This window comes from Nilaparvata lugens, chromosome 8 (assembly GCF_014356525.2).
Source record: "Nilaparvata lugens isolate BPH chromosome 8, ASM1435652v1, whole genome shotgun sequence".
Lineage (NCBI taxonomy): Eukaryota > Metazoa > Arthropoda > Insecta > Hemiptera > Delphacidae > Nilaparvata > Nilaparvata lugens.
Window position 1 is genome coordinate 45150728 of NC_052511.1, and position 19477 is coordinate 45170204.

A 19477-nucleotide genomic window follows, 5' to 3' on the forward strand; every position below is an offset into this window, starting at 1 on the left:
GTCATAGGCTGATTGAATTAGCTGCTGTGTCTACAAATTTTTGAGAGCCATCCAGTAAGACAGCCGTAAAGGATAAGACTGCAGTAATAGTTCCAGTGTCCTCTAGTTGCTTCAGGTAGTAATTTGGTTTATGTTTGCAGCACCTCGACTCAAATAGTTTATGCTATTGAGAAGAAATTGTAATTCCTGTTGAAGTCGCCGGTAAGTCTAAAAAAGGCAATTATCAAATCATTGAAATTATAAAATGTGAAAAATTTATCCTGAATAGGAGTTATAAGATTACGCAGGACAGTTGAGTCTGGAGGATAAGGTTTATTTTTTTTAGAAATAGGCTTAAAGCTGGGTTCACACCAAAGTTATTAACAAAATGTTAATAACTTAATCCTTATAGATTCTATTGTATTGAATAGAACTTATCAAACACATGATGAACATATGTATTTGTCAAGTTCCGTTCAATCTAATAGAATCTATAAGGATTAAGCTATTAACATTTTGTTAAACCCAGCTTTACAATACGAATTTAAAAAAAAACAGTTACCGTAGCAAAATATTTAACTTTAGAACTTTATATTTTACAGCAAGATTTTTGCAATAATTGATTCTTTGATTTGGACATGATGAATTTTTTCTACAAAAGCACAGAATATGCCTACACATGTATTCTGTTACAATGTATTCAATATTATGTTGCATTTGTAACAAACCAAAGGTTCCAATAAAATATTCAAATTGAAAAGCCGCATTTTCGTACCGTACAAAGTTGCCAACGTAAAAAATATAATGATGTTCAAGAAATATTGTCAGCAAAATAGACAATCAACTACTCAAGCTCTAAAAAAGAAAATATGAATCCATAAGTTTAAAACTTATCAAATTGAGATGACAATTCCAAAGTTTGCAATTTTATTTTGACATGAAAATGAACATCTGTTCTTTTTCAGCTGACAATGTTGGCTAGACCGTAACAAAGAGGCGGCCGGTCAACCAATCAGAGGCCAATGCTTGAATAAAATTTGGACCCATCAGCAATATGGCTGTCAGTATAAATGTGACTGTTCCAGAATGCCTTTCTCCCTGTGGAATAGGCGTGTTTTTAGAAGAAATCTGTGTTACCTATTTAAAAAATGTTACATATTTCATCTTGGATTACGGATAAGACACATATGTCTAATTTGCACATAAGGAGTACCCCAGGTAAAAATTGACTTTGTGTTCTGATGTCGCTGTTTTAGGTTATTTTTGCCATTGGTTACCCCACTCTGTCAAACACAATAAAACGTTCTATTTTCTTTTTAAAACTGGTTCATGAGTGAATAAACTTGTTTTCATACGTAGATAATGTCAGCACAATTATCAGCCACGTTTTATCAACATATTGATAATTGCTTTTTGCAGAATTTGACGTATAAGTTTCTGTCAGTCTATCGACGCCAAATTACACTGAATACAGTACATTTGATGAGAACAGAATTCACCCAAGCATACTTTCAATGATTTTCCTTTCCTTCTTTTTAAACAATTTTATTTTGCTCTTATTAAAATGATTCATTTTCCAGATTTTCCCCTTTCCTATTAATTTAGCCTATTCATAATCAATTTTGTTTGTTATACCCTGCTTACTTTTTGATATATATTTAGTTCTGGTTGAAATTTTTACCTGTATAGGCTAGAACAGTTATTGTTAATATTACCACTGTTTGGTTAGGTTTTTGACTTGAAAAATAATTTTTTTTTTCAGGTCATATCCTAGTGTACGGTACGGTATTGGTGTCTTAGGAAACATTTCATCTAGACCTTGCGACAGGTCTATTTTGCAAGATGCAATTTCTTAGCGACAACCGCGCGGCTATAGCCGCTCAATCGCAAGCGTCTGTAACCTCCACCCTAAGTTATATTTATTCATGCGATGTTTCACATAGCAAATCTCCAGTGACCTAGCCTATAAAATGTTACCTCGATTTAAATCAACTTCTATCAAATTTCAGCAAAATCTTCGAGAAACTACTATACAACCGTTTTGTTAATTTTTTCTCAAAAGAGAATATATTCAACAAAGACTTTAATTTGGGTTTAGAAGAGACTTATCCACAATAAATGCAATTGCTAAGTTCACCTAAAAGATTTACGAATGCCTTGACCAAAATAACCTATTTCAGGTACTTTCATTGACCTTTCAAAGGCTTTTGACTCAGTTGACCATTCTATAGTATTAACAAAACGTGGTATTGGAGGTCTAGCATTGAAACTTTTGGAGACATATCTTTCAAACAGGCTGCAATGTACAGAAATTGACTTAGAGGTTCAAAATGCAAGTACGAAAGTCAGATCAAATTTGAAAATTGTATAAAAGGATGTACACCAGGGATCTATCCTTGGACCCCTCCTTTTTTAATCTATGTAAATGATATGCCTAAAATATTGAACAGCCTAATAGTATTATATGCAGATGATACATCTCTGCTAACATGGGACAGTTGTACTGCACAGTTGGAGACATTAAATAGACAGGCTCTTGCAGAAATAACAAAATACTTCAACTCCATTGCTTTAATTGTCAACCCTGAAAAAACCAATGTTGTGCTCTTTGACGCTTGCAAGCAATTTTCACTGGATCCAAACTGCTCTCGTAGATATTTACCTCTAGAAGTAAGGAAAAAGGTGAATTTTCTTGGTATTCACATTGATGAAAAACTGACCTGGGAAGTCATATCAATTACATCACAATAAAATAAATAGAAATTCTTACATTCATAAAAGGATATCCAAATATTTAACTGAAGATCGGCTTCTTCTGGTTTATTATGGAATCGTGCACTCTCATCTAGCCTATGGTATAGAGATATGGGGAGAAGCTGCCAATAAATACTTGAATAGGCATTTTCTCGTTCAAAAAAGAATATTGAGATATATTTTCGGACTAGGATATAGAGACTCTTGTAGAACTACATTTCAAAACTATAAAATATTGACAGTTTATGCTCTCTACATATATAAAACCATAATCTTCATCCACAAAAATTCACATAAAATGACTGCTTCAAGTGACATACATAGCAAGAAAACTAGAAACTCTAAATTTTATCACAGGATAAGGGTAAATAAGTAACTAACAGAGAATGATCCATTTATTAAAGGGGTCATATTTTTCAATAAATTGCCAGAGCACATAAAATCCCTCAAAGGCAACCAATTAAAATCTCAAGAAAGATCTTGGGAGACAGGCCGATAGTGACTACTAATATCAATCATATTACTATATGATATTGTATATTTATTTAATTTATAGATTCACTGTTTAACTCCCTTTTTTGTACTGTCTAGTGTATATGTTTCTTTAAAAAAATGTTAGAGATTAGGAAAAACTGACGGTCTTGTAATCTTGCTTGATATGGAAATAAACTGATTATTATTATTAATGAAATTATGAGTTGAATGAATATAATATAGTAAAGGCTACAGCCGATAGCGACTGAACGGCTTTAGCCGCGCGGCTAGAATCGTAGAGTCATCACTAAGGGATTGGACCCTTAGTAGAGATGATATATTTGCTTGTATTATCTTGAATAATTTTCATTTAATGTGGAAACCAAGTTATATTTGGCTATTGCTAAATTTACTTGCACTAAATCCTAATCCTATTTTTTTTTTGTTTTCATTCCAGAAATATGACTTGAAATTGAGGTGAAGACTGAATAGTTATAAGGCTTCGGCTGTGAATATTTTAGTTATCAATAATGACGTCAAGGTGAGTAATTGCACTCGTTCAATTTACAGTAAGTTAACAGTTTTAAAGAACTAAATAGATTAATTGAACTAAACCAGATGAATTACTTGAAGAATCGATGGCAAAACACTAGCAGATAGTGTCCTGCAAGTTATGCATCTTAAATACTGATAAATTCCAGTGCTTACGTAGAAGAAATAACTTAATTATAAACTTAATCTAGCTTAAGTCAAATACTGATTCTCACCAGTATTCACCTTATAATTAAAAGTAAAAGGTTCTGATCGCATCATACTTCACTTATAAACCAGTTACTTCTTTCTTCCGTAATTAGTACATTTTATGTACTTAGCCAAAATAAAGAGAGAATAGTCTTAAAACAATATTTTTTAATTTAAAACTAGAGACCCCAAAGCATCTTGTACGATACTACACTGAGGGCTCTATTGCGGTCAGATATATCTTCTGTGTTCATATACTGGTCAAATCTCCGATCACCGTTCGAAGTTAAATCCAAGCTACATATCTGTCCCGTTCACATAGCGTATGTTGGGAGAGGGGACGGCTTCATCATTTCAGCGTAGTGTAGCAAAATTTGAAGAGTCCTCAACACAGGTCCAATAGGGAATAAAGTATTTTATAAAAGTTGATTATAGATCTAGCCTATGTCAATTTTAAACTCAATACAATGACTGATATTTGATACAACTGGCATTCATACTGTGTTTTTTCAAGCGGAGGAATGAAAAATATTTGATGTTATTTGCGTTGCAGACTAGACCGGCTGTTTGTGCTGCTAGAAACGGGTTCGTCAGCGGTGACGCGGCGCGCGGCCGCCACGCAGCTGGGCGAGGTGCAGCGGCTCTACCCGCACGAGTTGCACAAGCTGCTAGGTCGCCTGAATGCGCTCATCCGCTCGCCGGTCTGGGAGACCCGCATCGCGGCCAGTGCCGCCGTCCAGGCCGTGCTGGATAGTGTGCCGCTCTGGGATCCGGCCGGCACTGATTGCAAGCCTGGTCAGTCACTACCTGAATCCTCGCTTTATTTCATACATCATGTTCGGGGACAGTTCCTTATCTGGTTTGCGTATTATCGATAATATCGAATGTAGCACCATTAAACAATGATAACTGTACACTGTATTTCGAATAATATCAAAATATTGACATTTAAAAGCATAAACTCAACCTCCCTAACCTACTCTTTCATCTTTAAATCCTTTTATATTAAGCGAGAAATTTCTGTATATATTTTTTTGGTTATAATGGTTCATGTCAAACGGATCTCGAATACGGCTCTAACGATTTTCACGAAATTTGGAACATAGTAGGTTTATGATATAAAAAAATCGATTGCACTAGATCTCATCCCTGGGAAAACTCGCTGAAGGACATGAAAATTATAATAATTATTCATCCTTGGAAAAACAGATGATAATTTCGTCGTCTGTCGATAACAGAAGATGCGTGTGCCTGTGTGGGAGAGAGATTACGTTCAGCTGTGTAATCAATCAGATTATCTCACGAGAAATATCTAGAAATTTTAATCGACTTGATCAAAATAATCTGATTTGTTGCCATTACATGGTATATCATTTTAAATTATAGTATATACAAATTTTCAAATTTAATCATTGTTTTACAGTTTTAAGTGATTAGTGAGTGTTATTTTGTTAATCAATTTGGTTTGTAACCAATCTAAATTAGAACTTTTCTGTTTTCAAATGTTTGGACTGAAATTTGGACCTGAATTCAAGAGTATGGAACATAACCTACTTTTTGGACTATTTATAGTGTATAAATAAAAATTCGGGGAGGAAACAGTTTTGTGCTGTGCCTGTTAGTCCTTCCCCAATCATTTTAAAGAATTGTGTTCTGTTTATCAATAAATAAATAACGAGCGTAGCTCGGTGCCCCGATATTCATTATTAATTAGGTTCTGAACAGATGTGTTAGATGCCTACAGCTTACACAATACACTTGTATGTAATATACTCAGAATCATCACTTAGAACTAGAAATAAAACGTTTCAATCTTTTATACTGATTTAGCGACACCAGCAAAACCTTCGTTCGAGTGCTGGTGAAGAGTAAGGAAGTCAGTTAACAGAAATTTCGAATGAAAACAACTTTATGTTATCAGAACCACTAGGCCTATCAACTTTATTAATTGAAAAAATAAATCGAATGTGCTACTTTATATAACTTATAACCTACAGTATAAATTCAATAACTGAGTTGATTAGATGTAATACGTGTCCTAGAAACCGGGCCTTGATATGTTGAAAATAATAAAAATAAAATAATGTTAATTGAAATAATTTGTAAAGTGAGGGAGTGCTTTGAGTACAATGCTCTAGGTACTGCTGTACAGCCGTTACTAGCTTATACTACTATAACTTATTTGTGATGTTATTTGTTAGTTTATTTATTTACTTGTTTCAGAAAAAGATGTATGGCAAAGTGGTCGATTGACATTTTCGAATTTTGATTTGAAAAATGTGATTTCGAAAAGTGATTGTCTGATGGGATCCGAAGGCAAAGAGTATGATGCAGAGGCCGATCAAGAAGGTAAGAGATCTGGCAATTTAATTTTAATAGGTGTTAGTTATCATGGAATTTTATTATCTCATCCAATAATATTTTACCTTACCGTGCTTTTTATTGCAAATTGTCAGTGATGTAGTTTTAAGGTAAAACGTATATGATAATTTTCCTCTTAATAGGTTATGTTGCAAAAATTCGTGAAAATATCATACTTCTGACTTATAGCCTAATACATTATCTTGTCCAATAATAATTTTTTCGTTGCTATCCTGAAATAATTCTACTTTCCTAATCGATTAATTTTTTATACAATTCTTCATTATCTTAAACCATAGAGAAAATATAGCTAAGTTAAGTTATAATCTGTTGTCTCTTCTTGAATTTTTATGTATCATTTTAACATTGCTTGGTGGCAATCTTACAAATATTGTTTTTTTTTTTTAATTCATTTTTTCCCTAAACTTACGAATATTGCCATGTATAGTATCGAAAGTCTTGTTTCAAGCTTGGCCAATTCTTGATTTTCATCGTTAATCAGGCTTCTTTGTGAATCTGAAAATACGACTCAATTTGCAAGTCTTCATGGTGGGTCATCCGAGACGAATTAAATGTTTTTTTTTTAACAAATATTGCTGAAATATGGACGGTTTTGTTTCAAACTCAGTCGATTCTTGATCATCATCGTTATTAGGTATTCTCCTAAAGCTGAAATACATTTCTATTTTTAAATTTCATTGTGAGTCATTCTAGGTCGTCGAATTCAGTGTCAATGTAATTGATCATGTTTTATTTTTTATGGCATTTCTTCCATGCTAAACTAGATTATTGATAAAATTGTCGAATGACAAATGCGGTACGTGCTCTATCTAAAGTCGAACATACATTATGATAAAAATTGTCGGTGATTTTTCCTCGCCCACGTTTTTGATGTACTTTATCGGATTTGTAAGTGCTGTCCTGCATTATAAACAGTACAAAATTAAATAATCATTCGTGTGGTCTGAAATAAATTGCTCGCTGGCTTAGTAACCTAACGGAAATGACAGCAATAAAGAACCGTGACAAATTATTTCGGTGATAGTTCTAGTACAGCTATAGTTCATTTACGGTTTATCTTCATCATATTTATATATTTTCATACGGATATCATCATCTATCAAAACACAAGCGTGTTTTATAACCCTTGACAAAAATAAACAAGGATCATTTGACTAAAATAATTTGGAATATGATAATATTGCATTAGGTTAAATTTTTCATTTCAAATCAAATAATTCTGAAATATATTTTCACCAAAATTTTTATATTTTGATTAAGATTAGGTTGAGTTGTATTGAAGTTGCTTGAAATTTCTCCATCATGCTGGTTTGGTTTCAAGGCACCACCAAATTATGTTAATTTACTTACTACATTGATACGTCTGGAATAGTAAATATAGAAAGAAGTCTTAGCTGTCCAAGTTCTTTTGAACCTGGTGAATATTTGAATAATGTATTTAACATTGTGTCATAAACGTAAAATTACAACAATAATTGGGGAGTTTGGTCTCAGAAGCCCAAGATATGAAATTATCTTGCGATAAACTGGAAAAATTCAATAAATATGACAGACTGTCATAATAAGTAATTCATTATAAAACCATTATCCTAATCAGCATAGAATTATTTAATTACTAGCAGGTAACCCGTGCTTAGCAGTGGGGAAATGTTATTTTGTTAAATACAATCTCCTTATGTCCAGGAAACATAAAAAATAGAATAATTAATTATTTATTATTTTTTCAAAGTTTCTTTATGATATAGCACAGAATTACTACAGAAGGCTAGCGGAATAGGACATACTGTTCATGCGTAATCGAGGTAGTTCCTTTGCCAGATTGTAGACTGCGCGCAGAACCCTACTCCGGTCTCGCTCACCCCCCTTCCGCACTCCGTCCTCACAACAACTCTATCACCCACTCCACTGACAGGTAGTCGCCCCTCACTCCTTCACACTATCACACACACACACACACCACACAGATGCACACACACAGTCAACTCGGCACCAGACACCTGTCAACATGTGAAGCAATTATAGCAATTATAGGACTATTGTGATAATAATATTATTCAACCGCCTTCTGTTTTCTTTGCATTTCATCCCAACATTCTCACAGCTGAATCATGACTGTATCATTTATATTACTCTGTGTTCTGTAAGAATGAGAATTCTATGTAAAGAAGAAGTAAAGGAATAAGAAAAAGAGAAGTAGAAGAAGAAGAAAATATGAAGTTTTCAGTTCATCATCTTCTAAATATTTATTATTTTCTATCACTATTGTATAGTATATCTTCATCTTTCTTATCCTCTTCTCCTCCTTCATGATCCACTAATTCTTATTTCTCTCATATGCTACTCCTTCTTCTTCTTTTTCTCTTCCTCCTCGTAGAAGAAGAAGAAGAAGAAGAAGAAGATTTCTTCCTTCTTCTTCCACTATCTAATCTTCTTCATGTTCTACCACTTCTTATTTCTATCTTGCTACTCCTTCCCATTCTTCTCTTTCTTCAATGAGAAGAAGAAAGAAGAAGAAGAAGGAGAAGAAGAGGAAGAATAGAATGATGGAGAAGAGGAGAAGAAAAAGAAGAAGATGAGTAGATGATAAGAATAAAATGACGATTTTGAGTAGAAGAAGAAGAATAAATAATAGAACATGATGACAAAAAGATAATAGTAAGAAGCAGAAGAAGGAGAAAAAGAAGAAGAGCTACAACATGATGATGAAGAAAAATAAGTAGGAGATGAAGAGAATAAGATAACATGAGAAAAGAAGAAGAAGCTGATGTATTACTATTATTACATTCATTTAAACTACATAAGTCACCCTATCCATAATATTTGGTGAAGCTGAATTTTGCAGGATGTTAGTATACATAATTAATAGCCTGGAATCACAATATACTCATTTTTCTCTCACTTGCTCTATAAGGTCAACTTTTGTAAAGATATCCAATACTCCAGAATCATTACCCGAAAAATGTTGCGTTTTCGGAACTAATTATCAAAACTGCCCTTTTTCACTATCTCGTAACTGGACTATTATTAACTAATGAGCTGTTTAACATGCATTTGAACATGAAGATTCTGAATTTATCACTTTTATACCCTGGCCACCATGGGCGCCGACTTATCAAAATCTTTGGGTGGGCTCATTGGTTAGGGGTCTGGGGAGGGGTTTTTTCCATATAATTGATCAGAATTTTTTATGGACTCAGCCCCCCAAAATATTTTTTGGGTGGGCTCCACAGCCTACCTACCTACCTACCTACCCAGACCTTATGGAGTCGGCATCAGTGCTGGTCACTTTTTTGAAAACTGAGTATCGTACCATTATAATATAATGGAGAACTTCGTTTCTCTGATACCTTTTTGGCTATTGCATTTTGTGTTTCACACAGAAAGGACTTGTCACGGTTGATTATAAGAATCGTTCAATGGTGGGTGTTGAAAACACTGATGTCTCTCTTGAATGCTTGCTACCATCGGACTCCCCAATGCTTAATGCCCCCAAACAGAAAACTCTAACGGTGTAACATCCGGGTTGTGGGCATATTGTTCCATTCAATTAACCTTGGTAAACTCACACAGAAAACACACGCAATTCATTAGATGTCAATTAAAGGAAGAAACTTTGTAATCAGAAATCAGACCCATGTTTCCATTTCGCCAATCAACATTCAATATCATTATTTTATAACAATAATAACATCATCAACATAATGCAATGCTAATTTTAAGATCTGTTTACCAAGATTAATAATAAATTTGGAGACACATTAGAGCTCGTTTCACTTTCATTGCACTTAATAAAATTATTATTTATTTTATTGTTATAACATATTAATATTTATTATCACGTAATATCATGAAACTTGAGTAGTTTTTTTTTAGTTTATGAATTTCCTACTGGACTGACTGCTAAAAAAAGTATCAGAAAAGAAGAGAAATGAACATCATAACTTGATATTTGACCGAGCGAAGTGAGGTCTAAGATTCATGTCGACGGTTAGGCATTTCTCTTAATGTTTACATGTTAGAATGTTTACATGTTTAAATGTTCAAATGTTTATAAGTTGCGCATTTACGGCGAAACGCGGTAATAGATTTTCATGAAATTTGACAGGTATGTTCCTTTTTAATTGCGCGTCGACGTATATACAAGGTTTTTGGAAATTTTGCATTTCAAGGATAATATGAAAGGTAAAAGGAGCCTCCTTCATAAGTCGATATTACAGTAAAAGTCAGATTAAAGAATTATTCATCATAAATCAGCTGACAAGTGATTACACAGATGTGTGGAGAAGCCAGTCTATTGCTGTATTTCCATAAGGTCTATAGTTTCAATCAGGTGGATGAGAATACTGCGTGAGGTCTACTGTTCACAAAACTGCTAGTAGTTCTGTGAACAGTAGACCTCGCGCAGTTATACACCAACTATTCATTTGATCAGATCATGCTTACACAAGATTTAATTATCATATAACGCTCTCCGGAATTTAGCGCGAGAAAACCAGAAGACATCTAGGCGCCCAGACGAGCTGTTATAAGTTCTTTGCATCCTATTTATTAGGATAAATGATCAAAACTGTTTTAAATAAGGAATGCCGATATCCAAAAGCACAACTTTTTACAGAATTTACAGTTTTAAATGTAAGGCAATTGTACATTAAATCTTTATTGATCTACATAAAAACTAATAAACTTAAAATTTTATCAGATATTTTACATACCTATCCTACACGGTATAGAGCTAACTTCGGTTTTGCGACGCCGCAGGTGGTTCATGGAGTGGAGCTGAGGACACCTTTTTATTTGGCTCAAATGGTCTATCGTAATTTGCCCGCTGAGATAAGAACTGATATGGATGAATGCAGTGTGGCTGCATTCAAGAGTAAGGTGGAGGGGTGGCTATACCGCCTGGGCTGGGAGTCGTCAGAAAGCCTGCTTCAGTCTGTTTATTGGCACTAAGATCATCTCTATTAATTTGATAGCTTTTCTTATACATACATAGATTTTTTTTCATTTTTGAGAGCTTATAAATTTTCATAACTTACCTTTCTTCTCTTTATATTTACCACATACTTTATTTAATCGTTTATAGATTTACACATCTTCATTACTATATTCTTTTCAATAGTCACTGTGGAATCGGCTGGTTTCTGTTCCTCGGTAACTTTTTATATGAGAAGCTACCATTATTTTTTACAATAAGTATATACAAAATATATTCCACTCATGCAATCTCAAGAATTTATTCATATTCCAATTCTCGAATCTGTATAATATATATGTTACTCTTTTCAATCTTTTTCTGTTTATGAAATTTCGTCAATGTACAATGTAATAGGTAATTTTTAATTTCATAATTATAATACAAACTATCTTATACTTACCTTCTTCTTGTTAAAGTCGGACATTCTATTACCTATATAATATTATGAATAGACTATTGGCTACCCACTGTAACAGGAACCCACCCCCTACACTCAGACGAATAGTCTTGTAGGGGTATTCCAGTAAAACATGCTCTGTATTACAATGTAATCTGTTTTTTGTATGGAGTAAAGAATATTTGAATTTGAATTTGATAACACTCACATCATAAAAGCGTTATAAACTGAATAAATTGCAATTTTAAAAAATATCTTAAAATATGCCCAACTATTCTCTCCGATTATAGGAAAATAATGTGGAGTTTGGAAGAAATTGGAATTTACCACACATTATCCTGTTTTAAGTGTATGAGAGTTAAATTTCTAGAATAGAAATGCCCTCCGAGTTGGTTGAAGAGGTTGTCATCCTTTCGTAGTCTTTCAAACAGGCATTCAACCAATCCACTTGTCTTAGAGAATTATCATTTTTTCAGAAGGAATATATATTGTAGGGTACTTATAGTATGAATTCATAATCATACATATACTTTTCAATTAATGATTCATTTTTATTAAATACATTATTATTGGATCATGAAGAGTTGGTTTTCCTTTTCACAAATAAAAAATAAAGAATGAGAGTTTAACAATAAGAGAACAAGTATCATTTGAGAATTCCTCTCACAAATTATAAATGAGAAATATGTGTTTCACAATACGAGAGCAAGTATTCAATACAATTCTCAATAATTACTGAAAATTCCCCACGCGGTATGCATGCTTTAATATAATTATATTCACCCTTATATTTTGTTGTAGTTTCTAATTAGAGAGATTCAACCAGAAAACTATTTCCTGATCAAGTATATGGAAGCCATAATTTTTCTGAAAAAAGAGATTCTCCTCCTAATAATAGTTAACAATAGTTAACACTCACACTTCCTCCTACTCCATCACCTCCTTCTTCCCCTTCTTCTTCTTCTTCTTCTCCTTCTCCTTCTGCTCCTCTTCCTTCAGCTCCTCCTCCTCCATTTTTATCTTCATTTTATTCATCTCCATCTTATTCTTCTTCTGCTATTTCTTCGTGTCTTCTTATTCTTCTTCTGCTATTTCTTCGTGTCTTCTTATTCTTCTTCTTCTTCTCCTTCTCCTCCTCTTCCTTCAGCTCCTCCTCCTCCATTTTTATCTTCATTTTATTCATCTCCATCTTATTCTTCTTCTGCTATTTCTTCGTGTCTTCTTATTCTTCTAGGAGGAGGAAGAAGAGGAGGAGAAAAAGAAGAAACAAAGAAATAGCAGAAGAAGAATAAGGAGAAGAAGAAGAAAATGAAGATGAGAATGGAGGAGGAAGAGGAAGAGAACGTGAAGAAGATGAAGAGCTGAGAATAATAATAAAATCTTCTTATTTTTCTCATTATTCTTATCATCCTCCTTTTCTTCTCCTTATCATATTAAAGAACTTATCATATCAACAGATTATAGAAAAATAGAAATTATATATATTCATAATTCAGCTCTAGTGTTGTCAGAGCAGAAAGCTACATGTCACAAAGGAATGAAATTGTTTGTCTTTTATAATAGGCCACTAATTGGCCTTTGGTTGTGCTTGCAATAATTATTATTGTTGAGGCTTCCTCAGAAATGAGTTGAAAGACTGGCTCGCGAGCGGCAACAGCTGAACACCCGACTGCTACAACTGGGTCATGAGACGACTGCACTGGCTTCCATGCTGATCTCGGCCGAAGATATCAAACCGAGCTCCACTCCGCAGTCTCCATCTAATAAGGTACTGCATTGTTTCTCTATGAATTAGCAATTGGAATAATACTGTGTCTGTACAAAATAGCAAAATAAATTCATGGAAGACTCAAATTCAAATTTTATTTATTCAAACTGACAATATTTACAATCAGAATCAGTAAGAAAAACAAAAACACACAGCTCAGCAAGATAAAAAATAATTAATAGAAGATTAATAAAATAGATACTGGTATGTTTTATTAGAAAGAAATTTGTGAATTGGAATAAAAAATACTACTTGCTGGAAGTATAAAATACTCCACGTTTGCAAGCAGGAATGAATATCACTTTAATTAATTTGGTATCACATGATTAAATGGAGAAATAAAAAGAAGAGAGAAAGAAAAGACTAGCAACCATTCACTCTCACATTCACTCACCTTGCACACTTTCCAATAACAGCTCATCTTACTAATGCTTATTACCCTCGTCTACACTTCCACACAGATAAAGATGATAATAATCATAGTTGAACCCATTCATAAAACTTGATTTATTTAACCTATTAAATTAATTCGTTCACTCATTTAATAGCTGTTTGTCGTTTGTTGTAGCTGAACGTGAGTGAGGTAGTGAACGTCAGCGGACTGAGCTCGCGCGAAATGAACCGCGAGAAGCGGAAGGCGCGACAGGCGATGATGCGACAGAAGTCGCGCGACGCGAGCTGCGACCAGCCTGACGATGGAGGGTCGGGGGTGGAGGAGCCCGAGCGCAAAAGGATCAAACAGGAGGAGGTGGAGGAACCCCCAACCACACCCGGGGAGAGTGTGCCTGATATGACTGGCGTTTGGGGACCTGAGGTATGTTTTTTATTGTTATCATTTTTGGTTCACTAAAAACCAAAGGCACCAAAAAAACTTTCTGAGTAGTTTTAAAGGTGATATTTTGGTAGTAGTCCATACTTAATAAAAAGACTAGGTGTTGTGTCCTACCACAGATTTATAAAAAACGAGATACCGGTTTCGGTTGTTACACCTTTATCAATCTCCGGTGAACTCTACTCTACTTCGTACTCCATACTGAATAAATATACTAAATGTTGTCCAACCACAGATTTATAAAAAAACGAGATACCAGTTTCGGTTGTTACACCTTTATCAATCTCCGGTGAAATCTACTCTACTTCGGATTCCATACTGAATAAAAAGACTAGATGTTCTCCAACCACAGATTTATTAAAAAACAAGATACCGGTTCCAGTTGTTACACACCATTATCAATCTCCGGTGAACTCTACTCAGTGGTTGGACAACATCTAGTCTTTTTATTCAGCATTACAAGAAATTAGAATTCATGGCTAATTTATTATTTCAGTTTTAACAGTAGACTAGGTTTATTGTTTAAGGGTTTCTGTATAGGAGCTGTGAGTTTCACTTCTCTGTTGGAATAATTTTTGAGATTGAGCATTTCTAGCTAAAAGCGACAATGTTTATATTTATTTTGGTTTGCATGAAAACATTTTTTTTGTAGCTTATTTGTAAGATGGATAAGTGATAAATGCCTTTATTTAAAACTTTGAAAACACTAAAACATCTTCTATATAATTATATAAAGGAAGGAATTGGCTTATACATGTACGGGATGCTAAATACATGTTTCACTATATTTGAATATTATAACAGTTCGATAGTATCCCTCTAGCTGTAAGCTATTTGAGGGATGTATAAAAATATATTGAGATTCATGTCGTTTGAACTACTGAACTGATTAACCTGAAATCTTGAATAAAGATTCTTAATTTACCGAGCATAGTTAAAGGTATATTTTCATTGTTATTAATCAGTTAATTATAATTTTAATAAATAGAACAAATTCATTTAATTTTTGATACAAAGTTCAAGTAAGGTAATCAAATCAAATATTTTTTCTATTGTAAATTATTACAGTAGTTGAAACTTTTTAAATCAGTATGGAGCTATAAAACTAATTTCATTCTATTTGTGATTTCACAGACCCTTGCGGAGCACGGGTATCACCTGCTCGTGTATTATAAATTGAGAAATCAAAAGTACAAAACTTATTTAGAACTGGACATTTCTTATAACCAACACCCTTTATTAAATTCAGGCAGTGGATTGGCCGCTGGAATCGTTTGCGGAAGGCCTGTGCTCGTCGCTGTTCAGCCTGAACTGGGAAGTGAGGCACGGAGCCGCCACTGCGCTCAGGGAACTCATTAGGATTCATGGCCGTGGAGCCGGCAAGTCTGCCGATATGCCGTCTAGTCAGGTTAGTGCAAACATTATTCCTATGATCACATTGAATGCGTTGATGTGCAAGTGTGGTCGGTCGGTCATGCATGACCAAGCGCGCTGATGAGAAACAAAATCTGGAAAGAGCAGTAGGAACACTCACACTGAACACGTGCACTTGCTGGTTACATTCAGTGTGAACAGCTGCAGCCCAGTCAAAAAGTGTTTCAATGGCTCTTTCCAGATTTTGTTTCTCGGCATTTGCATGATCTGACGTGCACTTGCACATACACGCATCCAATGTGATCATACCCATAGTTTGTTGGGACGAATACACTGTTCAGTTCTGTGAACATAACCCCTTTATCACTTGTGTTATGGTTAGGTTAGGTTAGGTATTATGCGATCGGTGGTTGAAAGGAATACCCTTTAAATTACTCAGACAAGAATGGTTTTATTTGTTACAATATTCACAATTATGAAACTTATGATTTTGCAAAACTCTTCCAATTGATACACCAGTCCAAATATAGGTTATGTATCACAATTTCAATTTTCTTATTCTTTGAAAAATTTTATGAAAAACTTGATAGTTTTATCTATTACAAACAAATTCAATCAGGGATAATTTTGATGTTTTATTTCTGACTATATTCAAGTATTTCGAAAGGCTTCAATTGTATAATGCTCAAATAGAAATTATATTTGTTAAAATATTTACTTATGCACCTTCATAATATTACATATTCCAGTTGAAACATTTTTTCGGACTTGAAATTGTGTGTAAATCAAATCATGAATTCTTCATAACCTCTGGACTGTTCATTTTAAATAATGGTTGAAAGCAGTTTTGGGCGAATGTTGTTTACACTTGAATTTTATCTATTGTCTGTGAACAAATAAATTTAAAAAATAATGGTTTACTTGCACCATTCACGTTCAACTCTAACCCAGGGTTACATAAGCATATGGTTTTATGGTCGCATTTATTATAATCTGTTACATTCAGAGTTATTCATTTTTTTTACAAATTCAAATTTTATTTATTCAAACTTACAATATTTACAATCAGAATCAATAAGAAAAACAAAAACACATAGCTCAGTTAGATAAAAAATAATTTGAAAAATATTAATAAAATAGATACTAGTATGTTCTATTAGAAATAAATTTGTGAATTCGAATAAAAAATACTACTTGCTGGGAGTATAAGTACTCCACGTTTGCAAGTAGGAATGAATATCACCTAAATTAATTTTGAATTCATGGATAAATGAAGAAAGAAAAAGAAGAGAGAAAGAAAATACTAGCAACCATTCACTCACCTTGCACACTTTCCAATAACAGCTCATCTTACTAATGCTTATTGCGACTAAGAAATTACTTTGATTAAGGATTCCAAATAAATAAATGCTTATTTTCCAAAAAAAACTAAAACTACTACATCAATTACAGAAAATATTAGATAGCTTAGTTCACAATTACATACATTAGTTAGTTTAAGATATTTCTTATAATTTGTTTTCTATATAAATAGGGCCGCATTCCGAGCTCGGGAATTAGGTAAGTTCTAGACTTTAAACAGCTGAAGTCAGAAAATTGGCTTTCCGAAACGGGGCGTAGTCGTAGTAAATAGTTGCAGCAAAATAAATCTTTATTTTCTCATTTCTATAATTGGAAAAGGTTTTTAATTGACGAAATGAAACATTCCTAAATAATTCATAATAGCTGAAACTTTACATTATTTTCTCTTAATTTTATTTTGTGTTCAATTTTATAGTTTTTCGAAATTTAATTTAAACGTGACTTTGACTATGACTACGACTACGCCCCGTTTCGGAAAGCCAATTTTCTGACTTCAGCTGTTTAAAGTCTAGAACTCAGCTGTTTAAAGTCTAGAATTTAGCTAAATCCCGAGCTCGGAAACCGGCCCTAATTATATAGAAAACAAATTATAAGAAATATCTGAAACTAACTATTGTATGTAATTGTGAACTATGGCGTACCATGTTCTAGAGTAGGTGAGGCATAAGACCTCTGAGCCATCTAAGAATTCTTTTTTTAATAACAAGTTGATTCTGAACCCTCTTGATTTCAATTGGGATGTTATTAAACAACTTAGGCCCAAGAAATACAAACGATTTCTCGAAACAAGTGGTATACGATTTGGGAAGTCTCAGTAAATAAAGCCAACAGTTTACCCATCCAAGTTTGAACTATGATGACGCATATGACTTTTCAACTAATCAGTTCGCATGATAGTTTGACATCTCGTGAGAACTAACTACTTCTCCTACTTTCCTACTACTTTTCCCTTCTTATCCTACTTCAAATAGTAATGAAGTAAAATGGTATGGCCATTTACGCCGAATGAATACAGAGAGAATACCATTGAGAGTCTTTGAATGGACTCCAAACCAGCATCAAAAGTGAGGTAGGCCAAGGAAATGTGGTTGGCCATCCAAGTTCGAAAAGAGATGGAATGCAGAGGTTTGCGAGAAGGTGACTGGAGAGATAAGGAGGGGATGCGAGAAGCGACTCTTGCAACAAGTTGTAAAAACATGCGAAAAAATCCTTCTTCATTCCTCTTTAAGCCTACACCTATAAAATTCTCATTCCTTCCATTCCGGTCGGGAATCGTTTTCAAATACAGTAGTTGAAATTTGTGTGTAATTTGTATTTGTTGTAGATGGAGGAGATGCACCAGAGCTGGCTGGAGGACGTGTCACTGCGACTGGTGTGTGTGTTGGCACTGGACAGGTTCGGCGACTATGTCTCCGACCAAGTGGTCGCCCCTGTCCGCGAGACCTGCTCTCAAGTTATTGGTTTGTTATTTGATTTCACCCAGTTTTCATACGATTATTACAAAACAAAAGAAAAAATTAGAACCATTCAAAGGAAACTAAACTATTACTATACTGTATATTGTATTTCTATTTTAGTTTTATTTATGTATTAGTTAATTTTGTTTTCATTTTTGTATGTTATGTACACTAATAAGAATACAAATTCAATACAATTGAATATTATTAATGAGTAGAAATACACCAATAATTCCTTGGTCATTTGACACTAGCACTTAAGTCCACTTTTTAAAGAAATGAGATAATTTCACATCCGGATGTAGAATTTCGAGATCTACTCTTTGGTAAAACCACTTGAGTCCTACTTCCGTTATCAAGACCATTATAAGTCAAGTATTTCAGAAGAATTTTGGGAATCTATGCTTGGGTATAAACACTTTACTGTTGTTAGTTTGAAAATGTGAATAGCTTGCTGTTTGGATGGTGTAAAGTATCATTTGGTAAAATGACTTAAGTTCTCTTATGTCATCTTTTTTCATGGATCAAACAACTCAAGTCATAATTAAATCAGTAGTTTTTTATTTTTTCATTACTTTGCAATAATAGAATCATGAATAAGTTTAGTGTATTTTGAACCTACTTTGTAGGTTTCATTGTAATAGGATCAAAAATATTCTTGAAAATTATGTTTGAACATACAAGAAAACTTTGGACTCCATTTTATTAAAACTGCAGTTTTGGACTTGAGTGCTTATGACATGTGATTAAGGAATTATTGCATTGTTTATACTGTAGACGAATTCAGCTAGTATTATTATTTATTTATACAGTCATCTTTCTTACAGAATTAAAAATTTCATTAGACCTATTTATCCAATAGGTGTTGAATCGATTGTTGACAATGAAGTCATCCAGCAACGTCATGACTGACTAGCTTGTCACCACGAAGAGAAGAATATGGGTATCTTACATCTAACCCTGGCTACTGATAAGCTTTTTG

The 19477-nt window shown here is 33.7% G+C and overlaps 1 protein-coding gene across 1 annotated transcript in view; it reads left to right on the forward strand.

Moving 5' to 3' along the window:
- The first annotated feature begins 1039 nt into the window (after nt 1-1039).
- Nucleotides 1040-19477, forward strand: part of LOC111043395 (TATA-binding protein-associated factor 172) — a 63921-nt gene continuing 45483 nt past the window's right edge. Inside the window, exons 1-8 of the mRNA XM_039435160.1 lie at nt 1040-1197; nt 3665-3748; nt 4502-4743; nt 6172-6329; nt 13330-13470; nt 14039-14284; nt 15552-15710; nt 18363-18498. Coding sequence (XP_039291094.1) covers nt 3738-3748; nt 4502-4743; nt 6172-6329; nt 13330-13470; nt 14039-14284; nt 15552-15710; nt 18363-18498 — 1093 coding nt within the window. The 5' untranslated portion in view covers nt 1040-1197; nt 3665-3737. The remainder of the gene's footprint in view (nt 1198-3664; nt 3749-4501; nt 4744-6171; nt 6330-13329; nt 13471-14038; nt 14285-15551; nt 15711-18362; nt 18499-19477) is intronic.